This window comes from Magnolia sinica, chromosome 2, assembly GCF_029962835.1.
Source record: "Magnolia sinica isolate HGM2019 chromosome 2, MsV1, whole genome shotgun sequence".
Classification (NCBI taxonomy): domain Eukaryota; kingdom Viridiplantae; phylum Streptophyta; class Magnoliopsida; order Magnoliales; family Magnoliaceae; genus Magnolia; species Magnolia sinica.
The window spans coordinates 13,374,664-13,400,195 of record NC_080574.1 but is presented as its reverse complement, the minus strand read 5'-3'; the positions used below and the strand labels follow the sequence as shown (position 1 = coordinate 13,400,195).

The following is a 25,532-nucleotide window of genomic DNA, read 5'->3' as shown; positions in this document are numbered from 1 at the left end:
TAGGCCAAAGTTCAACGACTGCACTGCCCACAGAAATCCTAACCATCCATGTTAGAGACTTCTGAATATTCATTGGTTATTTGTTGATCTGGAAGCTACTGATTGATGGTCGAGATCCCACTAGGCATTTCTGTGGGGAACATGGATCTAGATTACAGATTAGTCATGGCAGCTTTATCCAGAGGCATTTGAAACTATCATGAGAATTGACAATAGAGAGATTCATAAGCTTATATATTTCTTTCGCAGGAAAATATGGACATAACCAACTGCCATTATAATTAATAAATATGTTTGTAAATAAGATCTACACTACCAGATCCTACAAAGAGACTTTGGGAACAACAGGAAAAACCCATCTCTGGGAAACTCATTTGAACAATCAGGTTGCATAGCCTCAACCCGAAGCCCAATCTGCATTCTTCTTAAGATCCCACACCCACAGGCACGAATAGCTCAGGCCTCTACCTGCCAGCACATGTGCCGAGCTGGCATGTGCAATGAAATTCCAAGCTGTCCATCAAGTGCGCTTCAGTGCGTAGGTGACACCTGACAAAGATCAAGAAGGCACACAGAACGAACAAAATTGACAGCTAGAAAGAACTCAGAACTTGTTTCAGCCATCCATTTGTTTGCACACTGTGGAAAAGCCTGATTTCTAACCAGGACATCTACAACACTGAGGCCACTCTATGGATGGCTTGGATCTTGCACACATCCTCAAGCTCAACCATGTGCCGGCATGTAAAAGGGCTGGGCTATCAATGTGTGTGGAGCTTAGCAAACCTCTTTTAACCTGACCAGGATGATGATGCCCAAGCCAACTCCTTCAGAAATAAAACAACTTCTTCCGATGATGCGAGCAGATAACGTGCATTCGAGCGCTTCCGCCCAACAGCACAAGAGAAGTAGTTCTCACCCTTTAGATCAAGCACCGATGATCCCTCATGCCATGCTATGCTCTCCTGTGAGGACCGCCATCCGCTATCACTGCTGTGGTTGCTGTTGGTTGATGTTTTCTTTTCTGAGCCTGCTGAATTCCTGTTTGCCCTGCCATGCGACGCCTTGGAACTGCTTTTGCTAGTTGATTGCCTCGGCGAGGACCGTTTGTCAAGGGATGATGGCTTGACAGCATCAGCTACCTTTGCTCTTGTGGCAGCAACTGGCTCTGCAGGAAGCTCTGGCTCGAAAAATGTATAGATGTCTTCATCCTGAAGTACTAACCTCGTGTTATTGAGTTGTTCTGGAAGAATAAGGGTGTGTTTCAATGCCTAATTGAATTGAATTGCTATTATTCAATTCAATGGTGGAAATGACCTACATGCATGCGTAATGAGAATCCATATGCTTTCACATCCACTTGAAATGTGTGGACTTCCAATTAGGGACGGGTCATTGTTATGAATTGAAATGGTCTCATCACCATTTTGGTAATTCCCTCTTATGATTAATTGATTAATTGCAATTTAGTTCAAGTGAACATCCAAACAGCATAACATTAAATTAAAAAATGCACGCGCGCTGCGCTGCAAGTGTTAATTAATTGAGTGATCAGCTGAGTGGCATGGTGTTGGACAAGAACATTATCATAACATGTGAAAATTGTGCAATTGGTCAGTTGAAGGTATAATTCAAGGTTTCACCATCCCTAATAAATAGAAAACCAGCAAAAAAATAAAAATCAATTTAAAAGTTTGACTTTGTGCATAATAGTGTACTAGTATGGATGTTTCTTGATGAATTATAAACTGAAGACACATATCCAATGGATAATATATTAAATGGCATGGGTACAAGTACAACTATTTTTTGAGTCATTTTAAAACCCAAAAACAGGTCTTAAAAGGTTTAAAGAACAAAGAATCAAGAAATTAGTCGAATAAGGATAGAAAAGAAAAAAGAAAGATAAATGTACAGCATAGCCTCGAAAGGGGCAAAAACAAAGTGTTGGAGCCTATTACCATTTAGTCATAGAAATCAAATAAGCACTAACAAGGAAAAATGGAATTCCATCTACAGATTAAACCTCCACCAAATGCAGGATTGCAACTTTGTTTTTCACCAGACATAACAAGGAAACAAAGCCCAAAGGGTCATAGGAAAGCTTATGATGCCAAAATTTCCAACGTCAAAAGTGAAAGTTGATCTACAATTGAAAAAAAATCTGTTTTTGGATTGGAATGATATCAGATGGTGTCCTGCTCCTATAAGAACAAGTTCCCAACTCATGCCAGCTGCACGCGCTTGATCCAAATGGCATTGATGTAATTAGGTTCTACAAGCAATAATTAATGGGTTTTCCAGCGATCAATCAAACAATAATTGGTTTTCCAACAATCCAATTAAGGGTTTGCAATCACAGCATGCTAGGAAGAACGCATGAAGATTTAAATATTATATAACCATGAAAAAAAAGTTAAAAACTGCAATAATTGAGGGGTGTTTAAATGCTTAATCAAAAGGAGGCATACCTTTCCTAGAAAATGGCCAATGCATAAAACATAATCTATAGGCGTCACCATGCATTTGCTATGTACTATTTCTCCTAAAATACGGTCAATAGCTGCACCCTGCATGAATATAAGATTATCAAACACGGTTCGGCACAAATGACAAATGCTAATTAAAAATAATTTAAAAAAAAATAAATCAGAAATACTTCATTCATAAATATAATTGTTTTCATCTTTTGACATTAAAAAGCACACAAAAAATACCAAATCCCTTCAAGAAAATTGAATTGTGCCCACCTTTGTAACACCAACAGATCGGACCTCAACTGATCGACTACCTTGGACTACATCAACAGCTGCATTTGAAATTGGGCCTGTCCATAGATGTTGCAACATATCCCTCGCTTGAATCCTTCCAAATTCAACATCTACAACCACAATAAGATGAGAAGGAAAAGGGAATGGAAACAACCGTGTACCTAACACAACAAAGAAATTAGTTAAGAGAATAGAGGCATATGTTTCACCAATTACCTGCATACTTGTAATTCCATACGAGTGATGTCTCACGAAGTTCGAAATGAGACCTGGGCGTTCTCTCCGTGAAATACTCAAAAACATGCTGGCAAATTTGCATAAGCATCACATGTTTAGCATACCCAAAATCACCATAAGATAAATAGAATGTGAAATTATAATTTCAGAGAACTGAAATTGAAATCAAGCCGCACAATGAGCACCTTCACGCTGTCAACCCAATCCATACTTAGATGCTCTGGCATAGTTGTCATCCATTCTCCTCTAGTGAGGCGCAAAAACATACCATTTTCTGCTGCCAACCACATGTCATAGTCACCAAAGTTCTGTGGAAGCAATCATTCTGTTTTGAGTAGAAATCATTTAGGGAAAGGCAATCAAGATTTAACTGAGATCTCTGGGAGGCATACATCATCCAGGACAGTTCTGTCACTTCCACTGAGGACAACAATTGTTGTCTTTGGATCGTTGCAGAGAATTGCCAAGGATTGTTTTAAATCTGGGTGCAATTTAAGCTCCATCTCTTTAATTTGATCACCTCCTCTTCTTCCAGGGGTATCCACTGGTTCCGTCAATGTTGCATTGAATCCCTATAGTTTTGAAAAGCTCATTATATGAAGTGGGAAAATAGTCGCAGATTCACAAAAAAGGAATAAGAGGACATAATAGGACATTGATTAAAACAAGTGCACCAAGCACCAACGGAGGATAAATGAATGAATAGCTTAGGGATTTTTCTTTCCCTTTCGATCTTGAAATAGTCTTGAGTTGACTTGGTTGAATTTTGATTCTTTATAAAAAATGGAGTTGAACAAAAAGAAGTTTATGGTTCTTAAGTGTGGTGGGTGATGAATGATAGAACAGCATGTTCTTATAAATTCCACTTCTAAGTAATAGGATATCAGATTAATAGAATTTGTGGATGGAGCATATCTCTAAATAATACTGATCAAGCACCCTTAACAGTCCAATTAATGGCTATCAAATGTACAGTGAAAAGTAAAATAATCAGCAGTCCAAATTTGAAGGGAAAAATAAGATGGTTAATGCTATCTTCTTAGTGCAATTTCTCAGTTATGCTCCAACAGTGTCAGTGAATTGGATGGTCTGGATTACCATAAAACTACACCATGTGCATGGTGAAGAGTCACCACCATTTTCTAAATGATGCAAAACTAACATAGGAGTGTTGCAGACATTTTCCAGTGATGTTTCCAAATTTCATACGAAATTGACACTTTAGACCTTACCTTATATCAAATGGTGACTAATCCATACCGTTGGTCTGAACTATCCCACTGTGGATGGATCATTATCAAAAATCATTTCAGGTTGTGAGGTCCTAGATCCATGAATATAAAAGAGGTCCTAGATTAGTTGAATATAGACAGTTGTGCTTTTTTAATCAACCATCTGTTAACCATTATGGAATATTGAGAGAGAAAAAAGAGGAAAGTTTTTTAGAAGGATGACTGGGTCCACAGGTAAATACACCTGGGTTTTATATATGTTATGGACCTTTATCCCCAATTTTTCAGCCTTTTATCTTTGTTTCATGCTTTCTTTATTTGCCCCTTACCCTTTCTTTAGTTTTTCCTTAATATAAGGGCATGATATATAATTTTACATTTTCTTCTATTATTATAAATAAGAGTGGGCTGGATGTCCAGCCCCATATGCACTTTTTCTCTCAAATTCTCTCCTGCTTCTTAACATGGTATTAGAGCCCAAGGGCTCCTAGGATTTCTTTTTCTTCTTATTCTTCTTTTAGGGTTTCTTCTTCTTCTTCTAGGGTTTCTTCAATTTTTTTGGGGTTTTAAATCATGGGTTGTTGGATTTGAAGCCATTGCTGATTTTTCTGTTGTCCAATTGAAGACATTGGTGGAATTTCTTCTTTCAATCTTTTTTGAAGATTTGTTCTGAAGAACTTGTTGTTTTTTGTGTTGCCTTGGCTAAGATTTGCTAGATTTTATTTTATTTTATTTTGAAGCAAAATTTTGTATTGCCTTGGTTAGGGTTTGCCGGATTTTTCCTGTCGAAGCATATTTTTATGTTACTTCGGATGGTTTGCTTATTTTTTTCTATTATGGCAAAATTTTTTTGCCCTAATTTCCAGCAACCATATTTTTGGACAACAATCGGGTTATTAATCTTAGTTTTTAGCCTCTTTTTTTTTAAACCGCAAGCCCCCCTTCCGTGTGTGATTGAGCTTGGACATTCGTTGGAATTTCTTATTGTAGTCGTTCGTTCTCCTTTCTATTGTTGTTTATAGCATTATTTTGGCATTTGTTGTTTGAAATTCTATATGGCTTGATCATCCACATTTGACACTGTAGATCCTATCAAATTCCAAAATGAAAAGGTTAGTTGTCATTCTGAGAACCCCGACTTACAGATCACAACACATAAACTGAATTCAAATAATTACCTTCAGTGGTCTAAAGCAGTTGAGATTTTTATTAGAGGCAAATAGAAGTTGGGATATGTAGATGGGAGTATAAAAGAATCACCCTCTACCACCAATTCCTCATATGCTCAATGGAAATCAAATAATTTGTTGGTTATATCCTGGCTCTTAAACTCTACGGAACTAGAACTTAGCGAATGTCCTTTTGTACTATCCACTACTCATGAGATTTGGTTGACGGCCTATGAATTGTATGTACCTCAGAATAATATGGATCGCATTTATAATATCTATCAGGAAATTATGTACCTCAGAATAATATGGATCGCATTTATAATATCTATCAGGAAATTAGTTACTTGCGATAGGGGGAGAGATATGTCTAATTATTATGCCAAGATACGTGGTCTATAGTAGGAATTATTATAGAGAATGCTAGTGTATTATATTTATAGTGTATCCTTTTAGTGTAAGTGCATGTGCACACTTCCCTATTCCCCTGCAGGGTACTATATGCTTTTTCATAATAAAATATTATGTGTTAGGGCATGCAAGCCTAACACATATCATCTCTCTCAATATTCTCATCTCTTCTTCACATTATCCTCATCAAATCTTCTTCTACTTGGTATCAGAGAAAGTTCAAGGCATTCCGCATCCAACAGGTTGAGATGCGACACGTCACCTTGCTGACGTCAGCAGCCGTACGGCTGACGTCGGCGTTGTACGGACGCATGGGCTCTGTTTGAGCTAAAAGTTTAGGGGTTTGATAGATCTTGATTTTAGAAGATTTGTCATGATTTTTTCAGAATTTATTGGACCTCATTTCATGGTATTTTGGGCGAAATAGAGAAATTCGAAAATCGGTTCTTCCGTTTTTCTTCGATTTACCTCAAATCGGTAAGCTTTTCTTCGGTTTCTTTGCTCAAGATGGACCGAAATCTTCCTCCCAAGCTATCCATGGTGGATTTTTACTTAAGATCAATGTTTGAGAGGTTTTTAACCTCAAATGGGCGTGCGGCTGGGCCGTTTTCCACTCAGTCCCTATTTCATTGCGTTTCATGGTATTTTGGATGATTGACATTTGTTTGAGGTTTATCTCTTGTTATGTTGAAGGATTGAGTGAGATAGAGTTGTTTGAATCAATCTTTCTTGGCATAGGGGGTCTCTTGGCATAGGTTTATTTCTCTTGGACTCTATTATGGCTGACAAAGGGCCCTCATCTCTTGGCATAGGGTCTCTTGAATCTAACCCCTTGCAGATTACCTCCATTAAGTTGAATGGTGACAACTATCTTCAATGAGCACAATCTGTAAAAGTATTTTTAGGAGCCCGTGACAAGTTGTCGTATATTTTGGATGATTCTCCAAGCTCTACAGATGTTACCTATAAGTCTTGGACAAAGGAGAATTATCAAGTTATTGCATGGTTGTTGAATAGCATGGATTCCTCGATTAGCCACTTAGTGATGTTTTTATCCTCGGCTAAAGGCATTTGGGATACGCTTCATGATATGTTCTCGGAATCCCAGAATTTTTCACGGGTATTCCAGCTTATTCAAGAAATTGGTTGGTTTCAACAAAACTCCAGATCCTTAAAAGACTACTATTCGATGCTTCGGGGTATGTGGGATGAGTTGGATATGTATCAGCCTCTTCCTTCCAAATATAATGAGGATCATGAACATGCTCATAAGCAACGGGATGATACTCGTATCATGCAGTTCCTCGCTGGGTTGAGTTCTGATTATCTTCACGTTCGCGATCAGGTTGTTATGCAGGATCCTCTTCCCCCATTGACGACAGTCTATGCCATGTGTCAGCGTGCTATGATCTCTACTCTTCCTTCTCATTCATTTGTGCCACCCGAGCGTTTGGCACATCTTGTTGGCGATCAGTCCTCCCTTGGTCTTCGGGTACCATCCTTGAGCTCAGGGCGCATTTCTGGTTTTGGTGGTCGTGGTAGAGGCCGCGATCTAGATCGCAGTCGCGGCGGCCGTAGTCTTCGTGGTCGTGGTAGACGTGGACGAGGACGTGATGGTTCCCGCATTTGTTCACATTGCGGTGGAACTAATCACACTATTGATTATTGCTGGCAGCTACATGGTCGTCCTACGTATGCCACTGCTTCTGTTGCTTCTGAGACACAGTCTTCCACCCCGACAGCTGAGCAGTCTACTTCAGGGGAGTCTCTTATTATTTCTCGGGCAGCATATGATGCCCTTATGCGGCTTCACATTAGGGATATTCCTGAGCCTTCTCACGCAGCTTCCAGGTACTACTCTTCTTGCATCCTCTCCTACCTCCTGGGTCATCGACTGGAGCTTCCTCCCATATGACCGGTAAGTTGCAATTCTTTTCTTCTTATTCTTCTTCTTCTTCTCCCACTCAGTATCACAGCCGCAGATGGAACCCAATCTCCCATCTCTGGGATTGGTTCCATCCTCTCTCTTCTTCCTTGTCTTTGTCCTCCGTATTGCATGTGCCTCGTTTTCCATTAAACTTATTGTCTAGTTAGCTCTCTTACTAAATCACTCAATTGTTCCATCACCTTCTTTCCTTCTTATTGTTTTTTTCACAGACGAAGAGAGTGATTGGTGGGGGGCATGAGCGAGGAGGCGTTTATCTTCTCGATGATACACCTGTTGCCGCTTCTAGTACCCTTTCTCTAGATCAAGAGTCCATGACTCGATGGCATTGCCGCTTAAGCCACCCATCCATTGCTAGATTGAGACTTTTATTTCCCTCCTTACCTGTCACTAAACCATTATGCTGTGATATTTGTGAATTGTCTAAACATCATCGTGCTACGTTTCCTCCTAGCTCTTCTGGGAGAAAATCTCAACCTTTTCTTCTGGTTCACTCGGATGTTTGGGGACCAGCTCCGGTTACCTCGACTTTTGGATTTAGATATTTTGTTACCTTTATTGATGATTATTCCCGCATGACTTGGATTTATCTTTTGAAATCTAAAAGTGAAGTATTTGATGCATTTAAAGTGTTTTATCATGAAGTGTGCACTCAATTTCATTGTTCCATCAAATCCTTCCATTCTGATAATGGGGGAGAATACATGTCTACTGCCTTTCTGTCCTTCTTGCAGGAACGTGGTATTTTATCTAGGACGTCATGTGCTCGCACTCCTCAACAAAATGGTATTGCAGAACGAAAGAATCGTCATCTTCTTGACGTTGCTCGCACCCTTCTACTTGGTATGCATCTACCCAAACATTTTTGGGGTGATGCTCTTTTAACTGCTACTTTTCTTATTAATCGTATACCCTCACGTATTCTGTCTTATAAATCTTCATTTACTATTTTGTATCCTCATGATAACCCATTTCCTCTACCACCTAAAGTTTTTGGTTGTACATGCTTTGTTCAAATTTTGAATGGAAGCAATGATAGTCCCAGGCCGATTAAATGTGTCTTTATAGGGTATACTCGAAGCAGAAAGGTTATAAATGCTTTGACCCATTGACTCGCAAGAAATATGTCTCTGGATGTCACCTTCTTTGAGGATCTTTCTTTTTCTCCACTCGGCAGATCCCTCTGTGATCCTCTTGCGCGTCAGGGGGAGTATAACTGTTATCCTCTTTCCACTAATGATCATGAGAAAACTCCTCTCCCCTCTATTCAGCATCCTGTTGGTGATATGGTTGAGCCTAAGCCTCTGCGGGTGTATCAGCCTCGAGATAAATCTTCACAAGCTCAGTCATCTACCCTTCCGCTTACTTTGGGTGTTGGTTCAGGTGACTCTCCTAACTCGAGTTTAGATCTTCCCATTGCCTTGCGCAAAGGGTCACGATCTTGTACTCAACACCCCGTTAGTAATTTCGTTTCATATGATCATCTTTCACCGTCTTTTCAGTCGTTTGCAGCTTCCCTACATGCTCTTCAAAGTCCTGATTGGATAAAGGCGATGATGGAAGAAATGTCTGCTCTTGAGAAAAATCATACTTGGGATCTTGTGCCACTTCCTGTAGGCCATAAATCTGTTAGCTGTCGATGGGTTTATACAATCAAGTTTCTTCCAGATGGCTCAATTGATAACTATAAAGCCCGTCTTGTTGCTAAAGGTTACACACAGACTCATGGTGTGGATTACTTTGAGACATTCTCTCCGGTGGCTAAGCCTAATTTAATTCGCGTTGTGCTCTCCTTGGCCATTAATTTATTATGGCTCATGTTTTAGCTTGATGTTAACAATGCATTTCTCCATGGGGATCTTGCAGAGGAAGTTTACATGCATCAACCTCCTGGCTTTGTTGCTTCTCACAACCCTGCACTTGTATGTCGGTTGAAGAAGGCTCTTTATGGACTCAAACAATCTCCACGTGCATGGTTCGAAAAATTTAGTTAGGCTCTCTTGGAGTTTGGCTTTGTTCATAGTCATGCTGATCATTCTCTCTTTATATGTCGTCGATCGACGGGCATCATGATTCTCATTGTCTATGTGGATGATATTGTTTTGTCCGGTAGTGATTCTGCAGGAATGAGGGAGGTCAAAGATTTTTTGAAGACCAAGTTTGAAATCAAGGATCTTGGTCCTCTTCGCTACTTCCTCGGAATTGAAGTTACTCGCTCATCATCCAAATTGGTCTTGTCACAACGAAAATATGCGCTCGATCTTCTCATGGAGACCGGCATGTTAGGGTGCAAGCCTGCTGCCACTCCCATGGATACTTCACAGAAGCTTCGACCAGATGATGGTCTCTCCTTACTGATCCCGAGATGTATCGACGACTTGTAGGCCGGCTTATTTACCTGACTATTACTCGCTCAGATCTCTCATTTGCAGTGGGGGTTGTTAGCCAATTCATGCAAGCTCCCTGTACTTCTCATCTCACGGCTGTCTACCGCATCCTTCGGTATTTAAAATCAGCCCCGGGTCTTGGCCTCTACTTTCAGTTGCATGGTCATCTTCATCTTTCTGGCTATTCCGATGCTGATTGTGCAAGTAGTACTTTTCATCGCCGCTCTACATCCGGCTTTTGTACCTTCCTAGGTGGCAATCTTATAACTTGGAAGAGCAAAAAGCAGCTAGTTGTTGCCCGGTCCTCGGCTGAAGCTGAATATCGTGCTATGGCTCATGCGACATATGAACTTGTGTGGCTTCGCAATCTTCTTGAAGAACTTGGCTATCCTCCTTCGGGTCCTATTCCTCTTCACTGTGACAATCAAGCGGCCATCCATATTGCTCGTAACCCAGTTTTCCACGAGCGAACCAAGCATATTGAGGTTGACTGTCACTTTATTCGGGAGAAAGTCGCTTCTAAGGAAATTGTCACTCCTTTTGTTCGATCTGGGGATCAAACTTGCTGATGTTCTTACAAAATCCTTGAGTCGAGATGCTCTTCATCGTGTTCGTGACAAGTTGGGCATGATCAACATCTATGCTCCAACTTGAGGGGGAGTATAGAGAATGCTAGTGTATTGTATTTATTGTGTGTCCTTTTAGTGTAAGTGCATGTGCACACTTCCCTATTCCCCTGCAGTATACTATATGCTTTTTCATAATAAAATATTATGTATTAGGGCATGCAAGCCTAACACATCATCTCTCCCAAACTCTCCTCCTCCTTCTCTCTCAATATTCTCATCTCTTCTTCACATTATCCTCATCAAATATTTTTCTACTGTTTCACCCTTGAAATCTGGTAAATCTTAAAGTTGGAAAAAAAAAAAAAATCATTAAAAAAAAGGATCTGTGAGTTATTGGCAGGTCTTAATACTGATTTTGAACTAGTTTTTACTCAAATTGTTGGATCACCTTCTTTACCATCGCTTAATAGTGTGTATGCTTTGCTGTTACGTGATGAGAAGTGTCGAATAACTATAGGCTCAACCGTGGTTAAAAAATCTGCCTTAGTGATAGGATTTGGAAACTTTGATCATACTAGAGGTGGTGATGACAGTGATAGAGGCCGTGGACATAGTAACTAGCTGTGGTTGTGGCATGGACTCGGTTAGGTACTCATTGTGGCAAAAATGGAAACACTGTTGACTATTGTTGGGTTCTTCATGGTCGCCACCAGGGTAGAGCAGCCAATTCTGTTGCCTTGAATGGCAGTGATTTTTAAATTATTGTTGCGGAGGTGACACCTTACACAACTTTATCTGTGGTTTCATCAATTAGTGATATGGTTCATCTCTCAAAATCCAAACATGTTATTTTGTTAAGGGATGCTAATTAAAGTAAGGCCTCCTCATCCACTTGGCCCAAACAAGTAACACATCCACTACCTTTCATGCTACTTCTGCATCAAGTCCTTGGATTATTGATTCGAGGCTAGTGATTATATGACAAGCAATGTTTTCTGTATCGTTATCGCATAATGTATCACACCCTTGGGATATGGAAACATATTGGTTATCGCATGGGATGATTGGTTGTATTGCGTAATGTATTGTTGTTGTTGAGAAACATGGGGAAACATTGGGAAATTGGTCGAATTTTTCAATAAAACATCAGAGATTGTTAAAAAAAAGGCATCAATTCACACTTAGAAATCAAAACATCTTAAAAAACAAGTGCACATAATAGGTTTCCTTTGTATGGGGTCCTAATCTATGCGTTGTTTAATTGAACTGATGTAGGTATATCAAAGTATATTCATATAATTTATAAATGTAAGAAGGCATGTATGGAAACAAAAGCAATACATTCAAAAGCAAAAGAAATAATAATAATAAAAAAAAAAAAAACAAAAACAAAAAAACAAAAAAAAACAAAAACAAAAACAAAAAAATATACCGGTAAATAATGTGTATGGTTGTGGCTCAGACCCACATAGAACTACACGGTGGCACAAAATCATCATTTCCATCTTGACGGGGTTGGGCATACTACTGTTGCTCAATAAACCAACAATACTATGCCCAAGTCATAGTAGAATGATACCAGTGAAGATACTCTCTAACATAATAGTAGTACTCGTCCTCTCTGATTTGAGAAATTTTGGGGAAATTTTGAATTTTTTTCCAATTTTCCACAAATCAGCACATCTTTCCCTAAATCCCAAAATTAGAATGTACATGATGATGATTTTATCAAACACTCTTGAATACTCTAAAATGGGGGCCAATTGACCGCTGATCGAAGTAGAATTTAGAAAAAAAAATATTTTTTTCTGAAAATTTCCCAATTTACCAGGATCACTAAATTAGGTTACATACATATTTGATTTTGTGTTTGGACACAGATTGTAACCGATTTGCAAGAAATTAGGAATTTTTGATTTTTTTTTCAATTTTCAGCAACTCAGCCCATCTCTCCCAAATCTCGAAATCGAGGCTCCTATCCCATGATTTTTCATGCAAAATATAAAGAATCATGGATTTATAACTATTTGACACTGATTTAACATGATTTACAACAACAAAAAAATTGATCGAAAATCGAAAATGCACACCAGATTGAACAAGTGAGATATATTGGCACCAGTGTTTTAAATATTGATGATATCGTCCGATATATCCCATGATATATCTTATATCCCACCTGTGGGATACGAAATGCACAATTAGTGTGATATATCCCACATGTTTGATCTAGTGAGCATTTTTGATTTTCGATCCTTTTTTTTTTTTCTTCTGTAAATCATGTTAAATTGGGTGTCAAATTGTTACAAATTCACGATTTTTTCATGTTTTGCATGAAAAATCATGAATTGGGAACTTTGATTGCAAGATTTAGAGGAGATGGGCCGAGTTGCGAAAAATTTAAAAAAATAAATCAAAACTTTCCAAGTTCTTGCAAATTGATTGCACTCTGTGTCCAAACATAAAATCAAACATGTATGTAACCTGATCTAGTAATTCTTCTTTTGCTTTTGAAAGTATTACTTGTGTTTCCACATGTCTTCGTACATTTATAAATTATATGAATAGATTTTGAATATACTTGTATCAATTCAGTTAGACAATGCATAGATTAGGACCTCATACAAAGAAAACCTATTATGTGCCCTTGTTTTTTGTAATGTTTTGATTTATAAGTGTGTATTAATGTCTCTTTTAACAATCACAGAAGTTTCATTAAAAAATTCGACCAATTTCCTAATGCTTCCCCATGTTTCAAACAACATAGATAAATTACGTGATACAACCGATATATCACGTGCAATAACCGATACGTATCCGTATCCCAAGAATGCGATACATAACGTGATACCGATATTTCGAACACTAATTGGCAGTACCAGTGTGTTTCCTATCGCACAGGTGGGATACAAGATATTTCGGTTGATATCGTCTATTGAAAACATTGATGACAAGTACATTTGGTTCTTTTTTCTTCATTTACTTCTAATTCAAATTTAGGTCATGTGAAATTAGCAAATGGTATCCTAACACCTATTGGGGGTAACAATACTGTATTCGTTTCTCTATGTTCCCCCTTGTCATCTGTCTTTGGTTCCTAATATTGCTTCTAATTTGCTATATGTTAGAAATGTTACAAAGGACCTGAATTATAGCGCCTTTTTATCCTAATCGTTATGTTTTTCAGGATCTGAAGACGAAAAAGCTGCTCGTTGGTAGACGTGAGGATGGTTTATATATTTTTCGTTTAAATACTTCAAGTCACATTACTAAGTGCCTTAGTGTCAAAAAATGAAGACCTTTAATCTGGCATCATAGATTTGGCCATCCCTCCAGTCTAGTCTTACAGTCGTTACTACCTGCGTCAATCAAGTATAATGATGTCAAAAACTTTAAGTGTGGGGCTTGTGTCTTAGCCAAACACCATAAGTCTATTTATCCTCCTGTGGAGAAATGGTCCAACAGAAATTTTTTCTTTGGTTCATTCAAATGTATAGGTCCAATTCTTATTATTTCTAATGGATTTCAATATTGTCTCGTTTATTGATGATGCATCTCGTATGACGTGGATTTATTTGATGAAAACTAGAGATGAAGTTAGCTTTATTTTTAAAGTGTTCCATGGTTTAAAAATCAATTTAATGTGAATATTAAAACTCTTCGTACAGATAATGAAAAATAGTATCTTTCCATACTATGTTATCTCATCTTTAGTAACATAGTATTAATCCTTAGACCACATGTGCATATATCCCGCAACAAAATGGCATTGCTAAAAGGAAAAATAGTAATCTTTTAGAAGTCACTCATTCTCTGTCCGTTCCTAAATCTTTTTGGCCAAAGGTTGCTCTCACAGCCTGTTATCCAATTAATCATCTTCTCACCAAAGTTGTTGAAAAAAAATCTTGTTGGAGAGTCACATGTCCAATATTGTTTAACCTTCTATCCAATACCTAAAATTCCATTATGGGTCTTTGGGGATGTATGTTACATCTATAATACTGATCCTCTTATAAATAAATTGTCGAATCGAACTGTCAAATGTATTTTCTTGGGATATTCATCTTAACAATAGTATAAATGTTTTAATCAAGTTATTAAAAAGTGTTATGTTTCTATGGATGTAAAATTTGTTGAAGACGCTCCGTACTTTCCTGGTGGAAAGGGGGAGCACCATTCTATGGTTCTTCTTACCCCTATCCTTGAGTTTGATGAAATATTGTTTGTTCCTTCCAAACCTGATAATACTAGAGATAATGTTACTACTGATTCTAAGTCAAACTTGAAGGTATATGAACGAAGAAATGTTCATAATTCTATTCTTTCACAGGACAACATGAAGCATGTTCCTTTGACTAAAGGCAGTGTTTTAAATATCGACGATATCAGCCGATATATCCCATGATATATCTTGTATCCCATCTATGCGATACGAAATGCACAAGTAGTGCGATATATCCCATGATATATCTTGTATCCCACCTATGTGATACGAAATGCACAAGTAGTGCGATATATCCCACATGTTTGATCCGGTGAGCATTTTCAATTTTTAATCCTTTTTTTTTCCTGTAAATCATATTAAATCAATGTCAACTTGTTATAAATCAATGATTTTTTCATATTTTGTATGAAAAATCATGGATTTGGAGCTTCAATTTCGAGATTTGGAGATGGGCCGAGTTGCTGAAAATTGGGAAAAAAAAAAATCAAAATTGCTCAATTTCTTGCAAATTGGTTGCAATCTTTGTGTCCAGACATAAATTCAAACATGTATGTAACCTAATCTAGTGATTCTTCTTTCGGTTTCGAATGTATTGCTTGTGTTTCCACACGTTTTGTTACATTTATAAATTATATGAATAAACTTGGAATATACTTGTATCAATTCAGTTAGACAACACTTAGATTAGGACTCCATATAAAGAAAACCTATTCTGTGCACTTTTTTAAAAAATATATTTTGATTTATAAGTGTGTAGTGATATAGTTTTTAACAATCACTAAAGATTCATTGAAAAATTCGACCAATTTCCCAATGTTTCCAACAACATCGGTACATTACACGATACAATCGATATATCCCATGCGAAAACCAATACGTATCCGTATCCTACGAATGCGATACATAACGCGATACCGATATTTCAAACATTGGCTAAAGGTACTGATAGTGCTTCTTTACTCGTTTGTTTCCTATCATCCTGTCTCCTCAGGTCCTTTATTTCTGCTCTTGAATGCTCTTCCTTCACCATTCTTAAAAATCTTAAGTAGGCCCTTATTTCTCCTCAATGGCGATAAGTTGTGGAGGAGATGGTAGCTCTTAAAAAGAATCATACATGGGGAAATGGTTGTGTTACCAGGTGGGAAGAATCCCTTAGGTTGTTGTTGGGTCTATGCACTTAAGTGCAATCCTAATGGAAGTATAGCTCAACGTAAAGCCCGCCTTGTAGCTAAAGGCTTTACGTAAATTTTTTACGAGGATTATTCTAAGACCTTTGCTCTTATTGTTAGGATGAATTATATTCGGGTGATTATTTTTTTTGCTGCTAATTTGCAATTGACACTTGCATCAACTGGATGTTAAATATGCATTTTTGAATGGTAATTTGATTGAGGAGATCTATATGCTTCCTCCTCCTGGATTTACTCGAAAAGGGGAGGAGTGGAAGGTATGCCGTCTAAAGAAGGTGATATATGGTTTGAAATAGGCTCCTCAAAACCCGATTTGATAAGTTTAGTGGGGCGTTGATTCATATTGGATTTTCTCATATTCATTCTTATCATTACGTGTTTGTTAACAGGCGTGTAATAGGGACTATTATTATGAGTGCATGTGGACGATATTCTTATTACAGGTGATGAGCTAAGGCATTTTTTAGTTGAAATTATGTTTAAAAAAGTTGTTTAATAACAAAGACTTCTGACTGCTAAAATATTTCCTTAGAATTGAAGTCTTTCATTCCAAAAAAGGACATAGTTTTGTCTCAACGAAAATATGCCATTGATTTGTCGACTTCAACTGGTAATCTTGGTGTCAAACTTGTTGATTCTCCATTGAATGTCAATAAGAAGCTCAGGGCAGATGATGAGGAACAACTTGATGATCCTCACATATACTGGCACTTGGTTGGAAGATTTATATATTTGACGATCACTCATTCAAATCTGTCTCATGCTGCGAGTTTGGTTAGTCGGTTCATGCATGCTCCCCGTTATAGCCACCTTGAAGTAGTTTGTCACATCTTACGCTACATCAAATCGTCTCCTAGACATGACATCTTATTTAGCTATCAAGATAAACTTGATATTGAAGGATTCTCTAATGCAAATTGAGTAAGTTCTCTAGATGATCATCGCTCTACACTATGATATTGTACCTTTTTCGACAGCAATTTAATCGCCTGAAAGACTACGAAGCAGATAGTTGTGGCACAGTTCAATGTTGAGGCTGTGTATCATGCTATGACGAATACGATATGTGAAATTATGTGGTTGAAAAGATTTGTTTCTGAGTTGGGATTTCCCGTGAAAACTCCTATGCCTATGTATTGTGACAATCAAGCTGCTACTCACATAGCTTCTAATATAGTTTTACATGAGCGCATAAAACTTATTGAAGCTGATTGTCACTTTCTTCGTGAGAAAGTTGGTGTTGTTTCCACTCCATTTATTTAGTCATCTAAGCAGTTAGCGGATATCTTCACAAAGGTTCTTACAGTGAAAGCTAGACAATGTGTTCTGGGCAAGCTGGGCATGATTGATATCTACGCCTCAGCTTCAGGGAGAGTGTGGGTGTATGTGGGTGTGGGCCTATGATTGGGCCTACAAGTACATACACCTGGATCTTATATGTTATGGACCTTTATCCTTAATTTTCAACCTTTATCTTTTTTGCATTCTTTCCTTATTTGCATCTTAGCCTTCCATTAGTTTTTCTTTCATATAAAGGCATATATGTAATTTTACGTTTTCTTCTATTATTATAAAATAAGAGTGGGCTGGACATCCTAACCCCATATGCTCTCTCTCAAATTCCACCCCCATTAATATATTAAAGAGTTTGAAAAGACAAATATCCCTAGTAACAAAAATTTCACCCATGTCTTAACCAAGAATCCTAATCAAACATAAATAATGAATTAATCTAGAAGGGCTAGGCCCATATCTATATGACCCACATCCACACATCCTTAGATGGGTTGTACAACTGTACCACCCATATTGCATATATTAACACTCCCCTACAAGTTAGAGCATAAATGTTGTCAATGCCAACTTTGTTATATATATATATATATATATATATATATATATATATATATATATATATATATATATATATATATAAAATAGGAATGCTTGCCTGCACACCTGTTCTCATGAGAACTCGTGAGAACTTTTTCAGAACTCATCACACGTAATATGGTTCCAAAATCTAAACCGTCCATGTGATGCAGCACCCTATGAAACCCCTGGAGCCTGACTTTCAATCTGATCCAAAATTTTGGTGGGCCATGGAAAAAGGAAACAGTTTCCTCCCTTTATTTATATCTCTCTTTTGCCATGGCCCACCAAAGTTTTAGATAAGGGTAAAAGTTAGGCCCTAGGGGGTTTCATGGGGTGCTGCATCATATGGATGGTTCAGATTTTGGGCCCGCATTATGTGTGATGAGTTTTAAAAAAGTTCTCATGAGTTCTCGTGAGAACTAGTGTGCAGGTGAGAATTGTGTGTGTGTGTGTGTGTGTGTGAAATGGAACTATGAGGTCGACCTGTGTGTGTGAGTGTGTGTGTGTGTGTGGGGGGGGGGGGGGGGGAATGGAAATATGAGGTCGACCTCATGGGAAGTTCCCATGAGGTAGAGCTATGTGGGCCCCACCGTGATGTGTGTCAAACATCTACCCCATCAGTCAGATGCACCATTCCATGGTGAGCCATGGGCTTAAAAATAAAGTCAATCCATGACTTGGGTGGGCCACATCACATACAACAGTTGAGAGGGTTTATCCTCCCATTAAAACATTCATAATCATTTATTGGGCCCACCAAGATGTGGTTCGCAAATCTAGCCCATCCATTGTGTGTGTCCCACTTGAATGAGGGGTCGGACCAAGTTTCGGCAGCATCAAAAACTCAGGTGGGCCTCACCAAGTGATTTTATATGTTTTAGCCATGTCTTCACATGGTTTTAGATGGTATGGCCCACCTGAATTCTATATACGGCTGATTTTTGGGATATCCCATAACCTAAAGGGGACCCATCAAATGGACGGTGTTGATTTTCTACACACAACATGGTGGGGCCCACAGAGCTCAACCTCATGGGAAGTTCTCATGAGGTCGACCTTATAGTACCATTTCTCTCTCTCTCTCTCTCTATATATATAAATATATGTGTGTGTGTGTGTGTGTGTGTGTGTGTGTGTATGCGTATGTGTAGACCAACTATGAGGAAGAGCCTTGGTATATACATCTACAAGTTGACCTGCGACCGGACATTTGGTGTAGAGACTTTGCATGCTCGAGACCTCACGTACGAAGTGGCAATCTACCTCAATATGTTTAGTTTTTTTTTTTATAAAATTATAGATTAGATTATTGGCAATATGGAAGTAGATTGATTATCACAAAACAACTGCATTTGTAGATTCACCACATTTGTAGCAGTTTCTTGATCCACACCAACTTACAGGTAGTTTAAGCCATTGCTTTCTATATTTTGCTTCGGCACTTGATCAGGTTACAACACACTGCTTCTTACCCTTCCATTTGACTAGATTTCCTCCAACAAATGTACAGTATCTTGTAATAGATCGTCTCTCTTCTAAGGATCCGACCCAGACTGCATCAAATTATTTTATGACCTGAAGATGATTGTTTCGTCAGTACAAAATTCCTTTACGGGTCATTTTTTTCATTACGGCCTTTATGACCCCATAACGTGTAACGGTTGCCACCGTTACCTTTGCGTAACGGTCTTTACAGCACATTATGGTTGAGACATTAATTCATTTCCTTTGATCTAGCAACTTTTATACCTAGAAAGTATCGAAGATGTCCCAAATCTTTGGTGAGAAAGTATCTTTGCAGATACTTCTTCAGATCCTCTACTCCCTTATCATCACTTCATGTAACAACAACATCATCAACGTATACTACTAAAACAATAAGACCTAACGTGCCTCTCCATATAAAGATAAAATGATCTACATGGCTTTGAACAAAACCATAATTCAATACAACTTTATTGAATTTGTCAAACCACGCACGTGGTGACTACTTTAGACCATAAATTGCCTTTAATAATTTACACACTTCATTTTACTCCCCTTGTGAGATCACCATGAAGAAATGCATTTTTAAAATATAGTTAGAAGGGGGCCAGCCATGATTAACATCCATAGAGAGAATAACACGAAATGAATTTGATTTGGCAACCAAAGGAAATGTTTAAGAACAATCGACACCAACTGTGTGTGAGTATATCCTTTAGCAACCAGGCAACATTTAATCGTTCAATCATACTGCCGAGTTGGAATTTAATGGTGTACTGTCAACAACACGTTTCCCTACAAGTAGACTAGTGAGCTCCTAAGTGTTATTTTGATAAAGAGCAGTCATTTTCTCTTCAATTACCTACTTTTATCCCCCATTTAAAAATGCTTCCTTATATGACTTGGGAATAGATTGAGATGACAAGAATAGAATAATTTAGATCGTTCTTTCATTAAATAATTCAAGTCATATGTTAAAAAATCATCAATGAATGTAACAAAGTACCCGTGCCTTGTCCTATTAGGAATTTTAACCGATCCGTAAACATCTAAATGTACTAGAGAAAAGGGAACTAAATTACGTTTTCCTCACAAACGATGATGTCTACTCAACTCACATACTTCGCACTTTAAAACTGACACAAATGATAAGGAATAAAACTTTTAAGAACTTTCAAGGATGGATGACCAAGACAGCAGTGTCACTGATAAGGAGATGTCCTTTTATGATGTAGCACCAATAACTTCACAGTCTAGATAGTACAACCCGTCGTACTCATGCCCTCCACCAATCTTCTCATTCACTTGAGATAATAGAAAACACAATGCGAAGGATAGAAAGTCACGGAGCAGTTAAAAGATTTGGTGAGCTTGCAGACATAAAGGAGCTCAGATGAACAGTATGCAATCCATGCACTTTGGATTGGATACCATCTGCCAAGGTGATGAATAAACCGGTTAATGTTGTGTTAATGGAAGGAAAAATACTAGAGTCATCTGACATATGGTCTGATACTCCAAAGTCGTCAACATAGGAAGAACCCTTGGATATTAAACGAGTCATACATGAGGTCATGAACATGGTTATAGAAGCAGAAATCACAGTAGAAGTTGCAGGAGTGCATTGCTTCTGCAGGATTTTCAACTTTGAATACTCGTCTTGTGTAAGAGTAACCATCTCTTCAGATGTGTGTGGCAGCTACTCTATAGAAGTGGAACTAGTTGGTTGAGATCCATTGTCTACAATATGAGATGCGTGATTCACCTATGCTGGCTTTCCATGAAGATCCTAGTACTTTCAACTGAATGTTCGTAAGACCACAATGTGTGCACTTACGAAACCAAAAAAATTGCAATAGTGTTTTGAATATGTTAGAATGGAGAAGACTACCACATACCTTGCGCAAACACGGGCTGACCTAGCATGAGTCACCAACACGTTCATCATATGATTTCTCCAAACCTAAAAAACAATGTGTAGATTCTTCTTTCCTCTCTATGCTTTTTAATCAATCATCTAAGAAATATAGCTTCAAAATTGTTAATCTCCTTGGCGCCAAGCTAAACTGATTTTCAGATATCCTTGTTTCTTGTCATAGTTTTTGTTACACCACCATCTCTTAGAGCCTAATAGTGTGTAACTCATAAGTTTGATCCCGTAAAAGAAGGGGTAACTTTGTGCTCCAGCTTTGTTCTTATAAATTGGCATCACAAATCCACAATGCTTCTCCTCCATCCATCTGGCATTTTCTAACCAAACTAATCCAATTTTGCCTAGTATCTTCGCAGTTCTATAGTGCATCCATCTGTCTCCACAGCCTTTCCTTTCCACACCCTTGTTAAGGATACCTTACTTCTGAGGCCTGGAATTCTCCAATAATAAGAAATAACCTCCCAACCCCAAGGATCCGAGACCTAGAATTCTGCAATAATAGAACTAACCTCCCAACCCCCAAGGATCAAAGGCCTAGAATTCTCCAATAATAGAAATAACCTCCCAACCCCCAAGAATACAAGGCCTCTACTATTTCTATCCTCGGGCCGCATCTTCATTCAACAAAACCTGGAAGTGGCTTCTCTATCTCCTAATGTCATCGTCATTGAACAAGACTCTAATCTTCACCATTGATGCATCTAATGTGGTTTATGCCTCTGCTGTTCCTCTCCCTCAATTTTGCTAGATTGTAGATATATCTCTCTCCCTCTCTCTTTCTTAGTCTAGTTTACAATAAATTTTATGTTTTATACATGGCTTATGCTTTATATTTCCAGATCATCTATAAGAAAATTGGCAACAGATTTTCTTTTTCATCTTTGGCACCATAAAGACACTGGTAATCATGGGAAATTTGAAGTGCATGTCCATCACCAATTGGGATGGTGCATCCCCTAGCATAAGGCATGAGGTTTTGGAATATACACAGGACATGACTCGTTACTCTTGCATCAACAAATGAGGAACTGGATCATGAAATCAAGTCATTAACAGAATAGGCAAGTGCAACTAACTGGTATGCATGATTACAGTGATGAAAGCACTCAAGCACCATAGAACCTACATGCTTTCTTATTTTCCGCTTCATTACATTGCACTCACTATTTGGGAAATAGAATGAACACATGGTCATCTACCTAGAAAGTTTTTAGAATCTTCTCAAGCCTATCTAAAAAATTTACATATGATTACAAGAGCACGGTGCATAGAAATTACAATAATGCCTTCAAAGTAATAACGCCATTATTTCTTATTATACAGTATACACCACTATTTCTTTAGAAACTTACATTTTAGCTATTTGCTTTCTAGTAAAACAACCCGTTATTCTCCACCATCTTTAGCATATAGCTAAACCCATTATCTTCCTGAAAAAATATTTCAGTCTACTCATTAAACAACAATGTTCCAAGCTCATGGGTGGAGGTAGTACGAAAAGACTTGGGGATCATTTGGGAGCATGTATTTGATATGCATTGGAATCCATGTGAATTGGAATCACAGGATCTTGGACCTCGGTGTGTTTTCAAAGCAAGGGGCTTTTGGTGTATTTGGTATGAATTGGATTCCATTTAACACCAAATACACTCCCAAACACACTGAAATTGCTGCTTCACACCAATTACCACTGAATACATGCTCCCAAATGACCCCTTAAGGACCTATGGTCTAATTGAAGGGTCCTTGATAGAGTGGAATGGCAGAAAAGGATTCATGTAACTGACCTAGGTAGTCGGGATAAGGCTTAGATGATGATAATGATGAAGTTCCAAGCAAGTATTAAAATTGACCACATGGTAAAATAAGGAACAATGACCAAGCTAAGCCATCATTGATAACAGAGTGTAAAACCAAATGAACACAAATAAAACTAGAAAGCACAATCACTATATTGATATTACCAAAAATAACTAAGCCAAAGTTGTCCTTTAGAAATGGAAAAGAAACATGGCACACCACAAATTAGTAAAATCGACCACAGGGCAAGAGAAAAATACACATGAAGTTGAGTAAGTTTTCACTTCTTACAACACTTTTCACTGAGGACAAACATTATGGTGCTTTCAGGTTGCAATCACATAATAGCTGCAGAATGGAAAAGAAAATACCAGTATGAGCAATCGATTCTTCGACTGCATATAACGGTCGACTGCAGTCCTAATTGGAAGTAATGGTGGAACTTGTCTTGTCCTCAGTTGAGCTTCCAGGATGGTATCATTCAGTTCACTACATGTATAATTAGTAAATTACAATCTCAAAATTTGACAATATGAATATGAAACATGATTTGGGGTAACTTGTCACACATGTGCGCATGCGCACATGCACACGTGTGTGTGTGTGTGTGAGGGTCTCAAGTCCAACCGGTTGGACCACAAGTAACGGTCCACCCAACAGATAACTTCCAATCTGTTAAGTTCATGCAACATTCAACCCATCCAATTGCTTTGCCTTATCAAAGGATCACCCTAGTGCAAAAATCATCCATATCCACTCATCGAATAGGTTAAAATTGTATTTTTCTATTTATCAATGGCAAGACGTTGTTTTCTATGGTGTGGCCTACCTGAGGAGTGGATAGGGCTGATTTTCGCTTAAGATGATCCTCTTGGTGGGGTTACGCTATTGGATGTGTTGGATTAGTCATGCACTTAACATGATGGAAGTATTCTACTGGGTGGACTATAACTTATGGTCCAACCGGTTGGACTTGTGTGCTCCAACCATTTTATCATTGAGTTGACTACATGTAAAATAATTAAATTACAATCTCGAATTTTGACAAAATGATATGAAACATGATTTGGGGTTAAACGTGTCTCATGTATATGTATTTGAGTTTAGCACCCATTTTTAACAACAGATTACAACAACTGCATCAAAGAATATCAAGTCTATGATCCATACCTTACGAATGTTTCAGCCCAATCTTGAGCAGTGTGTGTGGTTACATGCATAAAGTTATGTCGATGTCGCTTTTCTCTTTCATCACCAGGCATATCCAAAGCATAACCAATTGAGAAGGCAACTTCTGTGATGTTCCATGGGTTCACAAGGATAGCTCCAGCACCAAGGGATTGTGCAGCCCCTGCGAACTAGAAAACAAAGCCAATTCACAAAAATATGAATAAACCAAGTGTTTTATCATTTGCACATAGCCAAGTTATATATGAGAGTTGCAATTCCAACATTTAAGACTAAAAAAAATCATATTCATTGTCACTACCAAATATAATAAAATTAAGATTAAAAATAGAGGGAAAAAAAAAAGGACCAGGAAACATGCCTACCAGTAATCTAAATTGTTGGAATAAGTATCTTGTATCATAAGAGAATCCGTAGGTTTCCAAGAACTCGTGATGTTGACATGATACTCCCTTCATCTTTTCATTGAAAGCATTTTCCTATTAATTATTTTATGCCAGTTCAATCATCCCACAGAATTTACAAAAAGAAAAGAAGTACATATATGTCCATCAAAGATTAAATTCTAAGGGCTTGTATGGTGCATGGTATTAGAACGGATTAGATGGGATAGACTTTCTAATCCCACACTTGTGTTTGGTCAGGGCAGTCAATCAGTGATAATTTGAAGCTTTGGAAACCATGCCTATGCGTCTAGGATTGAAGATGAATATGGCATATCCATTTTGGATTTGCAATATCCACCTCCACATCCAGTGACGGACGTACGGGGAGAAAATTTTGGTGACGTATTAGGTGGTGTGCCACCATGATGAATGTCTTATATCCACACTATCTATCCATTTTACAAGATCATTTTAAGGCATGGATCCAAAAAGAGACAGATCCAATGCTCAAGTGGACCACACCTCAAAAGGCAGTGGGGATTGAACGTTTACCATTGAAAACGTCTTCGGGCCCACAGACGGTTTGGACCAATCTGATATTTGTTTTTTTTTTTTTTTTTACCTTCATCCAGGTCTATGTGACCTCATGAACAGGTTGGATGACAAATAAACATCATGGTGGACACTATTAAGGTTTCAACGGTAGGAATCATTGTTCCCACTGTTTTT

General features: G+C 38.0%; 1 protein-coding gene across 7 annotated transcripts in view; it reads right to left on the bottom strand.

Annotated features, from left to right (window-relative positions):
- Positions 1-219: 219 nt before the first annotated feature.
- Positions 220-25,532, bottom strand: part of LOC131235637 (alpha,alpha-trehalose-phosphate synthase [UDP-forming] 1-like) — a 75,518-nt gene continuing 50,205 nt past the window's right edge. For 3 of the 7 annotated variants that reach the window (XM_058232910.1, XM_058232902.1, XM_058232918.1), the window contains exons 11-18: positions 24,400-24,587; positions 23,601-23,718; positions 3,401-3,580; positions 3,185-3,316; positions 2,988-3,075; positions 2,751-2,881; positions 2,472-2,570; positions 220-1,211 (exon numbers count right to left, since the gene is read on the bottom strand). In XM_058232910.1, the coding sequence (XP_058088893.1) occupies positions 792-1,211; positions 2,472-2,570; positions 2,751-2,881; positions 2,988-3,075; positions 3,185-3,316; positions 3,401-3,580; positions 23,601-23,718; positions 24,400-24,587 (1,356 nt within the window). In that variant the 3' untranslated portion in view covers positions 220-791. Of the gene's footprint in view, positions 1,244-2,471; positions 2,571-2,750; positions 2,882-2,987; positions 3,076-3,184; positions 3,317-3,400; positions 3,581-23,600; positions 23,719-24,399; positions 24,588-25,532 lie in introns of those variants that run through there. The other 4 variants (XM_058232925.1, XM_058232929.1, XM_058232936.1 and 1 more) reach the window with 4 other exon arrangements.